The 20,595-nt window shown below is 40.0% G+C and overlaps 1 protein-coding gene across 1 annotated transcript; it reads left to right on the forward strand.

Moving 5' to 3' along the window:
- Window positions 1-203: 203 nt before the first annotated feature.
- On the forward strand, window positions 204-17,919 carry LOC131224716 (serine carboxypeptidase-like 34). Its single transcript, XM_058220028.1, has 10 exons — window positions 204-537; window positions 2,125-2,232; window positions 9,803-9,898; window positions 9,973-10,065; window positions 11,208-11,296; window positions 12,414-12,701; window positions 15,238-15,374; window positions 15,892-15,984; window positions 17,183-17,288; window positions 17,770-17,919. The coding sequence occupies exons 1-10, from the start codon at window positions 204-206 to the stop codon at window positions 17,917-17,919; spliced, it is 1,494 nt and encodes a 497-aa protein (XP_058076011.1).
- The last annotated feature ends 2,676 nt before the right edge of the window (window positions 17,920-20,595 follow it).

Below are 20,595 nucleotides of genomic sequence, written 5' to 3' on the forward strand. Positions count from 1 at the left end.
TGGCTGACTAATCATGCACTTAATTTCCAAAGTTACAGTAAGTCTCTCTCTCTCTCTCTCTCTCTCTCTCTCTCTCTCTCTCTCTCTCTCTACATGATTCCTCACTAAAGAAGAATTATTTGGAATCTTGGACATTATTTAAGTCTGCTGTCTTCTAGCTTCCTTTGTTCAACTCCAACACAAGCCACCTTGTCTCATATGAAATGGCTGTCTTCTCTTTCATTTCCTGCTCTCTCTTACTCTACATTCTCTCCATGCTCCATCTCGTCCACCCATTTCATCATGGCCCTGACTTCAGGCACTCATCCAGACCGATATGGCGGCACCAAACTCATTTTGAGCTGATCGATTCATGGGCCTCATCTCAACAAGAGGCAGACCGTGTTGTCAGACTTCCGGGGCAGCCTCCGGTGAAATTCCAACAATATGCAGGGTATGTGACTATCGACGAGGCCCATGGGAAGGCGCTTTTCTACTGGTTCTTTGAAGCCATGAATCAACCTCAGTCCAAACCGGTTCTCTTATGGCTCAATGGAGGTATGTGGTTGTCTACCATCATACGTACATGCACTAATGCATGTGTACATGGTATTAGTACATGTATGTCTACATACATATACACATGTGGACACTACTTAAGTGTGGTTGCTAATATGCACCCATGTGATTGAGTATCCTATCGTGAGCATACTTTTTAGATGGCTTGTTTTTTTCTCTTTGCATGATTAAGCGAACTATTATATTAAATTGCGTTGCTTGCAGGAATGGTATGCGGTCCTCATCTCCATGTGTCACTGGCCTTGGCCCAGAGTCACTGTAAGTGGGGACCATGGTTCGGTGATCAGAACATTGATTAGGTGGGCCCACAGTACATGGACCATGGCCCACCTAACTTTCCTTGGTGGGGTGATTCTAACCATTCGTTCACTTGGGTGCAATTTGCAGATAAAGAAGAAAACTGAATTAAACGTCCACATGCAATATAAAAAGAGCCTAAAGAATCGTTCGCTAGGAATAAGGATCTTACAATATGGGTGACTTTGGGGCATGATTCACCTAGAATCTATGATCAAATCAACGTCTTGATCACACAAGTGGGCCCCACCTGATCACTGGGTTCTTTTGATGGGAAGCGGATTGCTTGACTAATTACAGTAGTTAGTGATCAATTCGCTTCCCTTTCAATCTTTAGGAACTTGATGTAGAGCTGGTCGCGGACACTTTTATGGTCAAGATGGATCAGAGAAGGCCTGATTGGAGGCGGAAGTGTTTAGGACTGTCAGAAAGTTAACATGAGTTTTTCGACATATCATACATGATTTAAGGAGTTTTAGGGGATAGTTACTCCATGGATTCAGAGTAATTATCCCCTTGAGAAAGACGGTGACCGACCTCATCACATCCATCTCTGGGTTAGAACTGAAGAGTAAAAGAGTGTTTACTTCAAGTTCCTTGCATAGATGGGGCTGCAGGGCGTCCTTGGGCTCCATCTGATCACTCGGTTCTTTTGATGGCTAGTGGATTGGCTGACTAATCACGGTATAGTTAGGCAATCGACTTCACTTTGGATCCTTTGGAGCTGGGGATTTGGGGTGTTTATTCCAAGGTCCTTGCATAGATAGGCCTGTGTAGCTCCACTATCAAATGATCCAACCTGTCCATCTAGAGGGCCCTACCACCCACCGATGGTGCATAGAACAAAATCACACTGACTAAGCAATCGTAGCCATCTGATGGCTGGAATATCTATAAAAAAAATCTGCTAAATGGACTTTTCCTCATTGAATATCCACTGGTGATAAAGCTTCATGCGTGATGGTCCATTCAACAGTCATCAATCAGGAGACCAGGATCACCTGGTATTAAGAATGATTTGGTTTGATTTTTTATTTTTTATTTCCTTTTTGTGTCGATATTTGATTAGAAACCTGGTGTGATTTTAAAAGGGAAACGATCTGATCATTGAACTGTGTAAGCCCGTGGTTCCTTTTTTTTTTTTTTTAAATGTATGTGTTTAATTATATTGGATGGCTGAAGCTCTTTATTTAGTAGGAAGAGATTATTTGAAATGGGTTAAAAAGCACGTGGATTTTATATTACTAGAAAATTGAAACTTTTTGGCAGGACCCGGTTGCTCTTCTATTGGCTATGGAGAAGCCCAAGAACTCGGACCTTTCTTAGTGCAAAAGGGATCTCCAGAGCTCAAATTCAATAATTACACGTGGAACAAAGGTAATCTTGTGGATCTTTCTTCTTCATTCCTCCTAAGTTTAGTAATATATATAAAGATGCTCACCTACACAACTTCTTAGGTGAGCACCTGTGCGTACCCTATAAAACTCGCAAGGCACAACTTTCAGCCTGATCTAAAACTTTTGTGGGCCATAGCAAAGAGAGGCAAATCAAAGGATGAAACCATTTCCTTTTGCCATGGCCCACCAAAGTTTTGAATCACGGTGAAAGTTAGGCCATAGAGTTTCAAAAGTTCATCATCATATGGCTTGTTTGAATTTTATGCCTATAACATGTGTGCAATGGTGCTGAAGGATGCTCACCTAAGGTGCAGAGAAAGCATATCTCTCTCTCTCTACATATATATGTTTTGTGTACACATGCACACACACACACATATATATATATATGGGAAAAGATTCTATGCAGTCGAGCTCATGGAACCTCCCATGAGGCCGAGTTGTGTAGGCCCACCGTGATGCGTGTTGAACACACACACACACGTGTGTAGTCATGCTTACCTACACACCTACGCTTGTGCGCACCTTTGCATTCTTGTCATGGGTTTCTAATCCAAACGGTTCGTGTGATGCGGAGTCCCATGAAACTTAAGGGATAAATTTTCTCCCTAATCTAAAATTCTGATGGTCCATAACAAAGAGAAATGCAAATCAATGGAGGAAATTGTTTTCATTTTTCATGGCCTACCAAGGTTTTGGATCAAAGAAAAAATTGGGCCCGAGGGTTTTCACCTCCGTTCAGATTTAGAGTCACATCACATATGATGAGTTCTTAAAAAAGTTACGCACAAGTTCCGTGCAAACTGGTGTGATGTTGAGCATTCGGATATATATATATATATATATAAAATGACTCCAACGCATCTGATGCCACTCGTCAAAGTCAACTAAGTCTGGGTCAAGTTTGATGCGATTCGGCATAGTGAATCAGGATTTAGATTAGTGGTTGACTCAGCCTGAGTTGGCTGAGTCATGACTTGGCCTATTCTCGACTTGACTCGTGACCGAACCAAGTTGGTTCGAGTGTCTAGTCCAAAAACCATGTTTGCAAGAGCAAAGGTGCAATACAAAGCTTTCTATGTTAAGCTCAACGGACAACGTGCATCCAAGTGCAGTGCTTTCGTTTGTAAATGCCTTTGATCATTAAGTAGTTGGAGACAACTGTAAGCTTTTATCAAAGATAGATGCGCCGTTTAAAATACATGATATTGTGTAACAATCATCTCTCACCGCTCATCTGTGCTGTGGTGGAATTCCATCCATGGCATTTCCCGCAACGTTCTTGAAAGGGGAAGAGTTTGGTACTCTGAAAAGTGCCATGGATGATACTCAGGCACTCAAATACTGTACACTTGGCATATATGTAACTCAAATCAAACCATTCTGTTAGTGGGTTCAACTTGAGTTGGTTTATGAAAAAAAAAAAACCTATACTGAAATGATGCAGCAACCGACATCATGGATGATATGTAATGGACAGTCAATACAAAAGCATTACATTGTATGAAAATTAAATTACAGAAATACAATTTAATAAAGAGTGCTAAAATAAATGTTATTTAGGTTTATAATCTATCTACCGTGGATTCATTGAATTGGTCAATTTTATTTGAGTTATATATATGCCACGTGTACGGTCACAAGTGCTAAATGACATCTTACAATTTGCTAGAGTATCAAATAATGGCCTCTTCTGAAAATTGACAGGATTCCTGGGCAGCACCAATGAGCGGTGGGAGTGGGACCACACCACAGGAAAAAGTGATAATTTTTCTCGTGGTGTGGTCCACCCTACCTCATTTTTGGGCTCTTGAACTAAAATAATGAACCAAAATGGATGAACGGCCTGAATAAAACGCATACATCATTCTGGGCTTTCAGACCACCATCCCGTAGCACTTCCACAAGCAAAGGGGTCGTCCAGATGGAGTGGGACGCACTGTGATGGGTTTCCCAGATCTGTTCCAACCATCAGGTACCTAATTAAAATTTAGGCCTAAGGATCCAAAACCAGCCCTATCGGTAATTCAGACCGTTGAAAACAGTGTTCAGGACGATGCCTACCCTTCAAACTGTTTTCCTTCATTTGGCCCACATGAGTTACTAATTGGACCTGAATTTTTTAGCCCCATGCTTAAATATTTGGTGTGTTATCTAATGGCTGGAGTGGATTTCACATAATCATCACGGCGCGCCTTGTAAACAATAAACAGCGGATCTCTCTCAACTGCTTCCTTTGTTGTGGCGCACCGTATCCTAAATTAGCCTGATTTTTTTGGCCTAATGGTCAGAGTGAATCACCACGGTGAGCCCTATTAAAAATAAAGGCGCGTCCTAGACCTGTCATTCATCTTCTCAATCAGCTTTCTCCTTAGATTCAAATTAATAAAATCTAAACGGTCCAACCAGTTGGACTTGACCTCAGGTCTAATCAATTTAGATTTTATTAATTTAAATTAATTATGAGGTAGAAAGATTGAGAAGATGTGAGATGAAGGACAACTCCTTAATCACCCTCACTCTTCAAAATGGATGGACAATGTGGATAAAAACACATACATCATGGTGGGTCCACATAGCAACGTCTAGAAGCAAGTCATTGGCAATGTTAGTATGCAATAAATGCTTTTGTTGGAAGTAGCCAGAAACAATAAATGCCACTTTTTATTATTATTATATAATAGGTGCTTTATGGATGCTCTTCCTTGATCTTTGAAGAGGCCCACCATGATTTATACGTGTGATCAGTTTCAAATACTATATATATAATCCCAAGGTAGTCCTAAATCCAAAGAAATCAGGCTAATTCAAGTGATCTATAATAATGAAAATAGTTGGGAGAGTTAAATTTTAGAGGGCCCACCGTGATTATCGTATTGGACCACTCTAATAATCAGATACTAAACTGACTGATTTTTGAGTTTAGGCCCTAACATGAGGTGACCCACGTGATGGTTGAGGTGGATTTCAAATAAACACAGAGTGGTGTCCGCTTGAACCTTTTTCCTTTCCTAATTACTACCATTAATTATTCAGCAATTTTCAGGCTGGTTTGACATCCAAATACACGAGGAAGTCTCGAGACTATTTGATTGGAATAGAATTTATGGTCCACTCAATAAATAACTTTCCTTCAATGATGTATGTGCAACATCCAACCTTTCCAATAGGTTGGACCAACCATATGGATCATTTTTAGGGCTGTACATGAACCGAGTTAGCTTGGTTAATTCGCTCAACTCGACTCGAAAAAGCTCGATTCGACTCGGTTTGAAATTGAGTTTGAGCCGAGTCGACCTGATTATTTTTAGCTTGAAAAATTTTTGAACCGAGTTCGAGTTTACCTGAGCTCGACTCGACTCAGATTGAACCCAACTCGAATCGAACTAGGATCGAACCGGTTTGGTGACTCAGTTACTTTGATATTGATGTTGCTTACCAAGTGTTTGATGAAATGACCCAACAAAGTGTGGCCGGTGGCAAGGAAGGTATGTATATGAAACAAATACCCTTTTTTTTTTCTTAATTTTTATGTTGCTTAGAAGGTGTTTGATGAAATTCTTGTAAAACCACTGCTGCTGTTTTACATACGGTGAGATTTTGAAGGTGCAGTCTATGTGTTTGTGAAAATACCGCATAGGCAAACTTAGCTCGATCTTGGCTCGAACTTGGCTCGAACAGGCCCAAACTTCTAACCGAATCGAGCCAAGCTGGCCAGTCAGGCTCAAGGATTGAGCTGAGCTGAGCCGAGTTCGAGCTGGGGTCAGCAAGTGGCCAAACCAAGTCGAGTTGTGCCCAGCTCGACTCGATTTAACTTGTGTACACCTCTAATCATTTTATGCAAAAATCAATATTATCCATTCATTAGATGGATCATATTACCAAAATTAATTTTCGACTATTGATAAATAACAAAATACAAGTGTGGTCCACACAATAAGTGGATGTGGCTGATTCCTACGCAAGTTGATCCATGATGGCATAACCCATTGGAAGGGTTGAATGTCCCATGCATGTGATAGAATAGAAGTTATTTGTCGGGTACACCAAGTATTTTAGTCCAAGTCTTAAGAACCTCATTCTATATAGAGAGAGGGAGAAGCATGCCCACCTGTGCACCTTTGCACGTGTTATGGGACTAAAATCTAAATGGTCAATGTGATGCAACACTCCATGAATCTCTTAAGGACCAATTTTCATCTTGATCCAAAATTTAATTTGGTGGGTCATAGCAAAGAGAGATGCAAATCAAGGGAGGAAATTATTTTCTTTGGCCATGGCCCACCAAAGTTTTGGATCAAGGTAAAAGTTGAGCCCTGAAAGGTTTCATAGGGTGCTGAATTACATGGACCATTCAGATTTTGGGATGACAATCACATGTGATGAATTTTCAAAAAGTTTCCACAAGAATCCGTGAGAACTAGTGCGTAGCCAGCTGAGCATTGGTATATATATATATAGTTTAGCTTGCAAATAACTTCTATTTTATCATGTGCATGTGATATCGAACCATTTTAATTGGTTGTGCTAACCATAAGGAGATCCTGGGTTCAAGTCCTTGCCTCACTGGTAGACTCTGAGGAGTTTCGACACGAGGTCTTGGGTTCGATACCCATAGTTTGAAGAGTTTTGACACTTGGGTTCGATACCCATAGGTGGTGAAATCTCACTATGGCGTGTGTGGGTGTGTTGAGTGTGGTGCTAACCATGAGAATCAACTCGCATAAAAATTAGTTACATCCACTCATCATGTGGACTGTAGTTGTACTTTTTATTTATAAATAGTCAAAAATTGTTTTCCATGGTATAATCCACCTGATGAGTGAATAGGGCAAATTTTTGAACAAAATGACACGGTCCGCCCAGTCTATTAGAGTTGGATGTTGCACATGTATGATCGAAGGGAAGTTATTCATTTGATGGACCATAAATTGTGGTCAATTTAGTTGGACTCGAGGCCCTGTGCCGTTGTGCGCATGAAATGGTACCGTGAGGTTGATCTCATGGGAGCTTCCCATGAGGTCCGGTTGTGTGGGCCACACCGTGATGTGTGATGGACATCCACACCGTGCATTGGGTAGGTCCCCTCTAGGTTAGGTGATGTGCAAAAAATCAGCTCTATTCACAAAGTCAAGTAATCCATACATCTTAAATAATGTGAAATAATGTTTAAAACATCTAAAAGCACTTGTTCGGGTGCACCTATGTTTCGCATATGGCTGAAACTTGGTGTAACCCCTCATCCAAGTGGGGTACACATAATGGATGGCATATCTCAATGGGTCGTATAAGCTATCATGAAGATTTAATGGGTGGATATCCACTCTCAACTATTGTCTATTTTGTCACTCACCCAAGTCATGGATTGGCCTGAATTGTAGGCCCATGACTCACTATCTAAGGATGCATCTGATTGATAGGGTAAATGCCCACTGCACATCACAGTTGGACCCACAGAGCTCCACCTCATGGGAGCTTCCTATGAGGTCGAGCTATATGACCACATCGTGATCTATGTTAGACATCCACCCTGTCAATCAGATGCATCCTTCCACTGTGAGCCACAAGCCTGAAAATCAGGCCAATCCATGACTTAGGTGGGCCACAAAATAGCAATAGTTTAGAGTGGATATCCACTCATTGAAACCTTCATGATCATGTATAGGGCTCAGTGAGATGTAGTTCAGACATTCATCCCATTCATTGTGTGTCCCACTTGGATGAGGGGTCATACTAAGTTTTAGCCGTATTCAAAACTCAGGTGGGTCCCAACAAGTGTTTTAAACATTTTAGGCGTGGTTTTACACAATTTAAGATGGTGTGGCCCACTTGAATTTCAAATATAGCTGATATTTAGGATATACAATAACTTAGAGGGGACCTGCCAAATGCATGGTGTAGATGTCTGATACGTATTACAGTGGGGCCCACACAACTCAACCTCATGGAAAGCTCCCATGAGGTTGACCTCTAGTTTGACCTTATTTGGATTAAAGAATCTGAATCCTCTCAAGGCAAAACATTTAATAAATTAAAGCATTCATTGTACTTGGAGTGTATAACAAATCTACAAAAAAATAACTCAAAAAGTTTAAAGTAAATTTAAATCAAATCAATTTGCTATTATCATTCAAAATAATGTTATTGAATAAGATAAACTAAATATTGAAAATAAAAACAAAAAAAATAAAAAAATAAAAATAAAAAAAGAAAGAAAGAGGAAGGAAGAAAAAGAAGAAGTAACCGCGACGGATAAAAATCCCTTCCTCGATGACTTTTTGTTTGTATGTATTCTGCATCACCCCATCCATCCATTTTTCTACATCCTTTTAGGGTATTATTCTAAAAATTAAAGTAGATCCAATTATTAGGTAGACCATGCCATATAAAACACCGGTGATTGACCATTAATGGGCCACAAAAGTTTTGGATCAAACTGATATTTGTTTTTTTCCCTTCATTCAGGCTTATATGACCTTATTATCAACAAATTGGATGGAAAATAAACACTAAGGAAACATTATAGAGTGCCTTAAGAAGTTTTTAATGGTAGGGCATTCAATCACCACTATTTTTCATGGTATGGACCACTTAATAATTGAATTTGCTTCATTTTTGAAAAATGCCCTAAAATGATCTGAAAAAACAGATGAACGGCATGGATCCAAAATACATACACCAAGGTGGGCCCCATGGTAAGGGCGGCACCATCTTAGGTGAGTCAGAGTCTCACCTAATCCACTCCCGTAGTACCCAATCCTGCCCCTAATTGTAGGGGAGCAGATTTAGTGAGACCCGATCAACAGAGGTGGGTGTGACCCCTGACTGTGGGGCTCACAGTGATGTATATGCTTTAAATCCACACCATCAATTCTTTTGGAAACTCATTTTAGGATATAATGCAAAAATGAAGCAGATCCAAATCCCACGTGAACCATACCACAGGAAACAATAGTGCTGGACCATTAAAAACTTCACAAGGCCACCGGAATGTTTATTTGTCATCCAACCTATTGATAGAGTCACAAAGAGCTGGATAAAGAGACCACACAAATATCAGCCCGATCCAAAACTTTTGTAGCCCATAAGTTTTTAATGGTCAATCACCTCTGATTTGAAACTATTTCAATTTTTTTGCATCATGCCCTAAAATGAGCTTTCAATATGGATGGACGGCATGGATGTAATCACATACATCACAAGAGGCCCCACAGTCAGGAGTCCCACGTCTCACCTAATCCGCTCCCTACAAACGAGTTGACATCCAATCTGACTATCATGCACGCCATCCCTCTTTCAGATGGGCCACACGAGTTGGAACAATTGGGATGTGGCCCACCAGTGTCATGGATCGGCATGATTTTTTGGATCATGGCCAAACATGGATTGACGTGCATGATAGATGAGTAGATGTCATCCACACAATATGGTGTGGCCCGCAGAGTTCGTTTGCACCGCAACTGTGATACTTGCACATTATCATTTTTCGCCTTTTTGTAAAAAGCATTTTGATTTTGATTTTGATTTTATGTTTTTTTTAAATTCTTCAGAGGCCAATTTACTATTTTTGGAAAGCCCGGTGGGAGTAGGGTTTTCTTATACAAATACGAGTTCAGATATAAAAGAGCTTGGAGATCAAATCACAGGTAATCGAGTATTTTCTCATGTATTTTTCCTCATTAGATGCATTGTATTTATACTGTATTTATATTATTTTTAGCAAAGGATTCGTATACGTTCCTAGTCAACTGGTTCCGAAGGTTTCCGCAATTCAAAGCCCTTGAATTTTACATTTCCGGAGAAAGCTATGCAGGTATGGAAATAAATACATTGACGTTTGTATAATTGTATTAGTGCAGAAAGTCTAGGCCTTTGAGTACATGAGTTACCATCGGGACACGTGGCAGACGTTTACAAGATCGAAACCAGTAATCCCATGGCCACACCATGCATGGGCGGACCATGTAAATAGCTGATGGAACGATCTTAAAGTGCTTGACTCAGGGGAAAATGATTACTTCTCTCCATTCATGGGTCCTGTTCCAATTAAATGGTTGAGATTGTTGAAGATTACTGATTTTTGGGCCATACGTCGGCAAGATGTCTCAAAAGGAACTTGTGTGCTAAGGTTGCATTGAAATTGGATTTTTTATTCTAGCATAGTGTGATAGATGATACGCAGGCACTTAGAAATTACTTAGACATAGGTGGCATGCAAGCAATTTAAACTAAACTGTCTAAATTATAGGTCCCGGTTTAGATATATCATGAACTAAAAATTGTACTTATTTAGTTATCTGATTATCCGATTGCTGGACATTTATTGGACGGTTAAAACTGAAAAATGCAAATGGTCTTCTTTGACAAACAAGTGGCCACAAATCAGTGGTTAGAATTGCTCAATTAATCACTTTCGGTCTGTGACTTGGCGAAATTGGCTTCCCCAGTTGGTTTAATTTGAAACAGTCTTTGCCACGTGTACAATTTCTGAATGCTTGTATATCAAGCGGCATTCTCTGTCAGAGTAACAAATAACACTCCATTGGCAAAAGTTGTACTCTATACTGCCTGTTTTTGTTGATATATAAACCTGACCTATATCCACAGTCCACTCAAAATAAACCGTCCAAATTTGCAGACTTAGAGTCTATCCTAACCGCTGATTCCTGGAAAATTTGTTGCTGAACTACCACCGTTGGATGCTTTTTCTCCTAACCATCCACTGATGTATAATGTCCACCAATTGCATAGTTAGGCAATCTAAGCATTATAAATATTAATTTATGATCCATCCAAAATGGAACTTATAATTTGAGCAGTTTAATTTGAGTTACTACCTGCATATGCACTGTTTATTAGTGCCTGCGTATCAACAATACACTCTACCAGAGTATTAAAGTTTTTATCTCTAGTGCCCGGTTCTTGACTCTCTTTTTTTTTTGGTTATTTTTTAAGGGCATTATATTCCACAGCTAGCTGACGTCATCTTTGAGGAGAACAAAAGAACGGCTAGGGAGAATTTTATAAATCTCAAGGGTTTTATAGTAAGCTTGTTTTCCTTCTTCAGCTTTGCTCAGCCCGCGAGCGTCTATAAAGTAGCTCATGTACTCGCACGATTTTCATCATGGCACGTAGCCATCAGATCTGATCCGTTGGTCAGACGGGTTTCCCTGTGTAGAATCATTGGCCCAAAAATCATATCGGTCCACTAATCAGATGGGCCGTAGCTTACAAAACAAATGTACTGATGAAAATGGCCAAAGTTTTATAACATGAGGGACTATTTCTAGCCTCGTTGCCCACCTCTCAAGTGGACTAGGTTGCTTTTTGGGTGAAAACATCTAGACGGTCGGACCCCACCAAATGGATGGCTTGGGTGAGTGGTGTCTTTTTAGAAGTCTGGGCCGTGTGGCTTAAACGAGCGCTTAGCCAAAGCTCATGTGAAAATTGGGTATCCAATTCCTAACAGGCCCATGTACGATCCTCAGCTCCGACTGATGTAGCCACGTGGCACCATCTGCTACATGCCACTCGGCATTCAGAGAAGCGTGTGGGCCGTGGGCCTGAAATAAGGGCCAGATTCAGTCCTTGACACTTGACAGCCACAGAAATGTGTAGATTCGGGCACGAGTTGAGCCTCAAAAGAAAATACCGTAAATATTTCGCTTGGGCCTAGCCCACTTATTTACTGGGCCTTAATATAAGGCCCGAAACCAGTTGGGGTTGAAAATTCAAAAAAAAAAATTTTTGGGTTGAAAAGAGCTAAATATCCTCGTAAATTTCTGGTAAATAAGTTGTGGAGACGAATTGTGGGGTCCAAAGGGTGTGTATTACAACTAACCGGTACAACAGGTGTACCCCAACATGATGATTAGATGATCCAACTAATCATCAAGTGGGCCATAGTTAAAAGACACCGTACACTTGGCAAGACCTCCAAATTTACATGTGGAACATCTGATGATTCGATCTGAGTTTTGGGTCGCATCATCACGATGGGGCACACATATTGGACGGTTTGGATGTATTACACACATCACATAGGCCCCAATTTTTGGTAATCAATCCTCAATTTTTGTTTGCTATGTTCGTGTGGAGAGTAATTACTATAATCAATTAATTAATTTTATATTAACAATGATTTATTTATTTATTTTAAAGATAGGAAATGCGTGGATCGACAAACATACGGATCAAGATGGAATGATCGATTATGCGTGGGACCATGCTCTAATCTCTGATCAGATTTACCATGCAATCAAGAATAACTGTGATTTCCGCCTACAAAACCAGAGTGAGGAATGCCATCAGGCATTGGCCCGATACTACTCGCTCTTTGACATCATCGACATGTACAGCTTGTATTCTCCCAAATGCCATAGAAGGAAATCGCCATCGATGCACTTGACAGAATTCGGGGGGGTTGCCCCCGAACACTTGTTCAAAACGGTAACTTATTTTATATTGTCTCTATATAAATAGAGATGCTCACCTGCACATTAATTTTCATGATTGAGAAATTTTTTAGAACTCATCTCCCATCAAATTTCATGAGCTCAAAATCTGTAACTTTCATGTGATACAACAACCATGAAGTAACAGGGCCAACTTTCACACATCTTTCCTAAATCTGAACCGTCCATGTGATTCAACACCTTATAAAACAATTAGTGCACCTAACTTTCACCCTGATCCAAAACTTTGGTGATCCATGCCAAAAGGAAATAATTTCCTACATTGATTTGTATCTCTTTCGCCATGGCCCACCAAAGTTTTAGATAAGGATAAAAGTTGGGCTCTAAGAGTTTTATAGGGTGCTGCATTACGTGGACCATTCAGATTTTGTACTCATATGATGGTAGATGAGTTCTTAAAAAGTTCTAAGAACTCGTGAGAGCATTCCTCAAGATGAAAGGAAGAAAAAGAAAGAAAACGAAAGTCTAATAAAAGCTAGACAAAGTAAACATTTTCGTACAAGTAGGGCCATGGTCTACTGATCTAAGCCATTGACTATTACGTGTCCCAACTGAGATCATCCATGCACACAGATATCTCTTAGATGAAAAGAAAACAAATCTAACCGTTCAAAAGACTACTGGTAGTAGATGGTTAAGAAATGAAAAATAGTAATGGTCATTGGCCCAAGAAAAGCTTATATACTATGCGGCCAGGATCTTTCCATCAAGGGATATTCATCATAAGATCAGTGCACCATGAGGCCCACTTATACGAAGCTAGGGGCCTGCTGCTGGGCCTACATTTAACAACTTTTCTTCTTAGACACAGACCAAGACGGAATTTAGGTTAGTCTAGATGTAGTTGTGGGTAATTTTTTGGAGCCCGATTAATAAGGGAAGCGGATTGCCTACTGAGTTAGTCAGTACGGTAAGTGTACTGAGTAAACTCCGTGGGCCCCTATGTCATTCATGCATTGTATCCACTCCGTCCATCTCTTTTAACACATAATTTTAGGGCTTTAGCCCAAAAATGAAGTATATGAAATCCTCAAATGGACCACACCATCGGAAACTGCGTGAATTGAACATCTACCGTTGAAAAATTCTTGGGGACAACAGAGGTTTTAGATCAAGCTGATATTTGTGTTTTCCCTTCATCAATGTCCTTCTGATCTTATGAACAGGTTGGATGACAAATAAACATCACTGGGGGCCTTAGAAATGTTTTCAACGGTTGAAATCAATACTTCCACTTTTTCCAGTGGTATGGCCCACTTAAGCTTTGTATATGCATCAATTTTGGGTTGAACCCATAAAATGATCTGGAAAAACGGATGGACGGCGTGGATAAACCACATGCATTCGCGGTGGGCCCAACTGAGTTTACTCAGTACAATAAGAGCTCGTTTCAACACTTGAGGTCTTGGTAACGATCCCTAGCGGGGGTGGCTAACATGGAGTGTGTGTACTGAAATGGTGTGTACTAACAATCGTAACCAAAAATATATCTAGCGGGGGTGGCTAACATGGAGTGTGTGTACTGACATGGTGTGTACTAACAACGTAACCAAAAAAAGAGAAGATAAATATATATCTCAGGTGGACCACACCATAGGAAACAATGGTGACTGAACTCTCAACATTAAAAACTTCGTGAGAATCACAAAAGTTAAGGATCAAGCTGATATTTGTGTTTTTCCATTCATCTAGGTTTGTGTGACCTAATCAACAAGTTGGATGAAAAATAACCATTACAGTGGGCCTAGGAAGTTTTTAATGGTGGGTGTTTAATCACTATTTTTTCCCATTGTGTGGTCAACCTGAGAATTGGATCTACCTAATTTTTGGGCTCGACCACTCAAATAAGCTTGAAAAATGAATGGACGGCGTGGATAAGAAACATACACTATGCTGAGGCTCAGAGGGCTTTTCTAGCACCGACTATTACCGAGTTCGGTACTGCAGGGGTCACTACTGAATCCGAGTCAGACCATGGGTGCCTATTTCAAACCCGAAATGGTATGGATGCGGTACCCATTGGTGAGTATTGGTACCCCTATACCCGACCGGACCCAGCCCACTGACACCCCTAATCTGGGCCTTTATGGTCGCCAAGGGTCTATTTTGGGTATACTTCAGCCCAATAGACTGGGCCGTGCCTATGCTACGGTCCATAAACATGCTCGAGTTGACCTCTGCCCATCTTGCCACGGTCCGGTTAATAGGAAATGATGAAATATTATTCATTTATTTATTTTCAATGGTCCAATAAATATCTACCAATTTAATATTCGAAAAATCAATCAAGTGTAAATTTAGGTTCATGACACATCTAAACTGGGAACATAACTTGGAAAGTTTAGTTCGTTTTATCCATATGCCAAACTATGTAATTTCTGAATAATTTCTAAGTGCATGCATATCAACCATCATCTGTCAGAGTATCTAATTTTTTTATTTTTATTTTTATTTTTTACAATTTTAACCAAGGAAAAATAACAAATTCGAAAATTCACCTCGATTGGCAGGGCGATTGGAGTAGAAAGGCGAGAGGGTATGATCCTTGCTTGCCTGAATACACCGTTTCATATTTTAACAGGCCTGATGTTCAAGAAGCCTTGCATGCCAATGTCACCAAAATCCCTTATCCCTGGGATCTTTGCAGGTACTTCTATTCTGAGTGTCCTCATGAATTCGATTGGTGCAAGTGGGCCCCTCTAACATCATTAGTGGGGTACCAAAATATTTACGGATTAGAAGATCCTAGCCATCCTACCCCTTGCTTTCTCTCTAAGACCATTGCAGTACTTTTCTGAAACCTTTTTGTTCTGGGATGCTGATCAAAGTGTTAAGATCTTCCAAATCTGGATTATTTTAGAGGGTCCCCCATCCATGGTCGGACCCATCATGTCAACGGTTTGGATTCCCCAACCATGTCCCCTAATTGTACAAAATGCTGCATCGAGACATGGTAGTTGTATACACATTCTGATAAATAAGGACCTTTCACGGGTGGAAGTAGGATCATAATCAGTATAATCCAAACCAATTCGACCGTTGAATTTTCCCGGTACAACTGCCAATTCACACTGGTTCAATAGATGAACGGTCTGGATGTCGTTTGTATCACATGTACCACAAAATCACCTGCTAATAACCGTTATCTCCCATAATTTGTACAGCTCCATAATCGAACAATGGAACGATGCACCGCATTCGACCCTCCCCGTCATAAAAAAACTCATCGACGGTGGAATCCGCGTTTGGCTTTACAGGTAAAAGAATATCCAAAATCAATTGCATTTCATGCATTTACAAAAATTAAAAATTAAAAATTGTTTATGTATATTCTACAATACATACAATGCATGGTAGTATGGTACACACTCATTTAGACACCAAGAAATGCATTGGCAAGGGGAGTAATTGCATGCGCTGGAATGTTTACCATACGTTCAAGCTATGTGGGCCTGACGTTTATGCAGAATCCAAACCATGCATCTGGTTCTCCTCCTCATTTTGATTGTACTTAACAAGAATCTTCCTGATCCAAAACTCATGTGGGACGCCCTACAGGGAGCAGTGTATAATCATGCCGAAAACCTATATATTTTATGTGCTTTGGCCCACTCGAGTTTTGGAATGGCCTGAATTTTGGGGTGTCCCTATACCCTACTGAGGCGCACCTGGTTAATGGGTTGGATGGTATATACACAATAAAGTGGACCCCACATTCCATCTTGGTATTTCTACGGTGGATCTCACCCCTACAATTTCCCCCACTGTTTCCGTTGGTGTGGACCACCTGAGTTATAAAACAGGCTGGATTTTGGGGATGTAAGCAGAATTATCATAAACGGATGTGATCATTTCATGTCCCCGTTTGGAGGCCCATATGGACCGATGTTTCATTGGGCTGAATGATCATGCACACGGATTTTTCATTGGGCTGAAAGATCATGTCCTACTCCGTGAGTCCATGACCCATGAAGGTCATAATGGGCTTTTTTCTGGATTTTTGCTAAACCATGGCCCAAGATTGATAATGGTCCTCCAAATCAGATGGACCTGCATTACAGGTCCAAGTGGTCAGGACCAGGCATGGAGCAGGAATGCCTATCTATGAATTGAAAGCTTTATAGATGTACAGACACGTGCTAAAATTGGCAAGCGTGTGGGAAATCTAAATTGTGAATAAGGTGGTCCTCACCATGATGATAAACATACATGAAAACTTGGGATGGTCGAACATCAATGGGCACGGAGACAACTTAGGAACGTTGAAGGTGGATGCAAGTTTCTTTTAAACAGCCCATTATTTTCGTAGAGGGTGGGCCACCTGATTAGTGGACCAGATGAAAGGGTCCCACCCTATGCACAGTGTAGATGTTCCACACACCTGCCAGGTTGTCACGTGCTACTTGTGGGGCCAGCAAACCTGATATAAGTTGTTTTCTCTTTCTTTATTCTCAGTGGGGACACAGATGGTGTGGTCCCTGTAACATCAACGAGATATACAATAAACAAGCTGGGATTGAATGTGACTGAGGAATGGGCTCCTTGGTTCACCTACACGGAGGTATAACACAAAACAGTACCTTTTAATTTCTTGATTTAAAAAATAAATAAATAAATAAAAATTCAAGCTGATTGGTTCAGCCCACCTCATGAAGATCAGAAATGTTCATCATGTTGGTCCCACTAAGGATGGTCCACGGTCCAAAAATCCCTCGATCTGAGTGTCGCATTCTCTAATTTGTGGACTTTTGCTTGGCCTTCTTAGTTAAACCGTCAGCTTTCAGGCTAGAGTGGGGCCCACCAGGCTGTTCAATCTTTGAGATTTTATTTATTTATTTATTTTTTCATTTTTGCAATCAATGCTGGTACCGACCTGTTGAATGGATTGGATGGCTATAGTCGTGCTCCAGGTGGGCCGATTATCATGCGAATTATAATTTAGGGTGCTCCTGCACACAGGTCACCTGTCTTTTTATTTATTTATTATTTTTTAATAATAATATGATAATTAATTGATATTTTTAACTGTCATATTTTTGCAGGTAGGTGGGTGGACCATCGGCTACGATGGTCTAACTTTTGTTACACTGAGAGGGGCAGGCCATGAAACTCCTACCTATGCTCCAGAGCGTTCAGGGCAGCTTATCAAGCATTTTCTAGCCAATAAAAAACTGCCACGTGTCCCCTTTTGAGTTTACGCTTCAAAGATATTCTAAGTCTGCTCCTTTTTACTAATTATATAAGATAATATGTGCTGTATTTACAACTTTGGGAAGTACGTCTAAGCCCAGGTCCAGTCTGTACTTAAGGTTCAAGGCCCAAGGCTGAGCCCAAAAAGGAATGTTGGGTCCGGGTCCGACGTGATCTGGACTCACTTAAATGTTCATAACATGATATCCCTAGTTTCCATTAAATGCTCATGATCAATTTGGTGGCCGAGTCTGCAACAATTGCATTAGGAAATAGACATTTAAGAGGAAAGAAATCAACGGTCCACATTCAAGATGCATTGGTTGCCTAATCAAGGATTAGATGGCATATTTATATGATACAAGACTTAGGGTTTGTTTGTTAAATTTGAAATTTGAAGTCTGAATATGAAGTTGGAAAACTAATAGTGAATATAGAACAACTTGTTTGCTAACCACCGTATGAAATATTTGAAATATATTAATTTGACACAATTATCCATATGAAATAATTGTGATTGAATCCCTATCTTTAAAAACTCCATGAATTTCACTGAAATGTTTATTTGTCATCCAACCTATTAAAAAGGTCACAAACAACTAGATGAAGAGATGACACAAATATCAACATGATCCAAAGCTTTTGTGGCCTAAAAGAATTTTTAAATGGCCAATCACCACTGTTTCCAATACAAAGGTCTATGTAAGATTTGAAGCTAATTTATTTTTTGGATCATGCCCTAAAATAAGCTTTCAATATAGATGGACGGTATGGATAGAGTCACATATATCACAGTAGGCCCCAGGTGTGAGCTGAATTTTATGGGAAAGCCTTTCTTAGAAAGTCCACCGCTGGAAATCTAGGTGGGGCCCACCGTGATGTTCATATGAAATCCACCTGTCCATCCATTTTGTGAGATCATTTTAGGACATAGTGCTAAAAATGAGCCGTATCCAATACTCAAATATGTCGAAAACATGAGGATTGGATGCCCATAATTAAAATATTAGTGGGGCCACAAAGTTTTCAATCATGCTAATATTTGTTGTTTGAGTTCATCTCACTAGGAATGATAGTATGAACGGTATTGATGGCATGTAAACATCACTGTCGACCCTGGGGAGGTTCCAATGATAAGAATTTTCCTACCCACCTTTTCCTTTAGTGTTGCCCACTTAAGTCTTATATCCTCCTCATTTTTTGTTTCGAGTTCTAAAATGATCTCAAAACATGGATGGACAAATTAGATTTATCACAAACATAACGGTGGGCTCCACCTAAGATTAGAGCACAGGAACTTCCTGCGAAATGTTTCAATGGTGGACGTTCAATCTCCATAGGTGCGGATTGGGTACTAACCCTAACAAGATAGTTAAAGACGGACAGTCATGTCATGGGCTTAGTGGGGCCTACCATGATATATATATATATATATATATATATATATATATATATATATATATATATATATATATATATATATATATATATATATATATGTTTTATCCATACCGTCCATTCATTTTTTCATATTATTTTAAAAATTAAGACAAAAAAAAAGGCAAATATAAGACTTAAGTGGGCCACACTACAAGAAAATGTGGGAATTGAGTACCTATCATTGAAAACTTCTTGGGGCCACATAAGGTTCTGATCAAGCTGATTTGTGTGTTTTTCCTTCATGCAAGTCTATGTGACCTTATAAAGAGATTTGATGACAAATAAGCTTCACGGTGGACATCAGGAAGGTTTTAACGGTAGTCATTCCTGTCCCACTACTTTATGTGGTATGGTTGACTTGAGCTTTGGATGTGCATCTTTTTTTAGATTATGCTTTAGAATGATATAGAAAAGTTGATAGACGGTGTGGATCTAATACATAAATCATTGTGGGCTCAGAGAAGTGCCCCATGTTAAAAATTAGGATATGTATAACGCAAGGGAGAAAATCTTTATCGTAAAGGACAATTTTGGATTTTTTTTTTTTTTAAATCATGGAGCGCATTCTTGATTCCCCATTAAGCTAGACTCCTATCACGAAAAAATTTCGACATAAAATGGCGGAGCGCTTTCCTTCTTCCGTGTTAACTAACACCACTAAAGATGGAACATTTTCCAAATTCCGCGTTAAGTTTAAAAATTCAGCGTTAACAAACGGGCCCTTACATATTAAATTGGGTTGTGATAATTTGGGATTTTTGTGTGCATGCGCATACGTGCATACTTGCATTTATCCAAGTATATCTGCTTAGATTCATCCGTTCATCTATGCATTCACACTCACATCCATCAATTTTTGTATGGAGTGACCATTGATATGTATAATGGATTTATTTAGTGTGTACCAATGATTAATAATTGTATAATTTTGGTGTATATATATGTATATGTATGTGTGCACTCTCTTCATTCATACACCTAAGATCAACCGTGTTATTTCCTGAATCTAGTTGAATGATGTAATCTACATGGCCCGTAACGTAGTCTATACCGTTCCTTAGGATCCCGCGGTCCTCTCGGTCAAATTCCGGCGACCCGCGATGCGTAGATAACATTTGCGCACGACCCTGAGTCGCACCCTGTTAACCGAAGTCAACTCGACCCAAAACTTGTACCCTTGCGACCGCGCCATCGTTGTGGTTCCAACGCCGTGTCTAGCGCACTTATGCGATACCCAG

The sequence above is a fragment of the Magnolia sinica genome, chromosome 2, assembly GCF_029962835.1.
Source record: "Magnolia sinica isolate HGM2019 chromosome 2, MsV1, whole genome shotgun sequence".
Classification (NCBI taxonomy): domain Eukaryota; kingdom Viridiplantae; phylum Streptophyta; class Magnoliopsida; order Magnoliales; family Magnoliaceae; genus Magnolia; species Magnolia sinica.

Bases quoted from the DNA above. Each gene is read 5' to 3' on its own strand.
- LOC131224716 (XM_058220028.1), top strand. From the start codon at position 204: ATGGCTGTCTTCTCTTTCATTTCCTGCTCTCTCTTACTCTACATTCTC. The intron at 12,702-15,237 runs GTAACTTATTTT...CTCGATTGGCAG, and splicing joins CCGAACACTTGTTCAAAACG to GGCGATTGGAGTAGAAAGGC. The intron at 17,289-17,769 runs GTATAACACAAA...ATATTTTTGCAG, and splicing joins CTTGGTTCACCTACACGGAG to GTAGGTGGGTGGACCATCGG.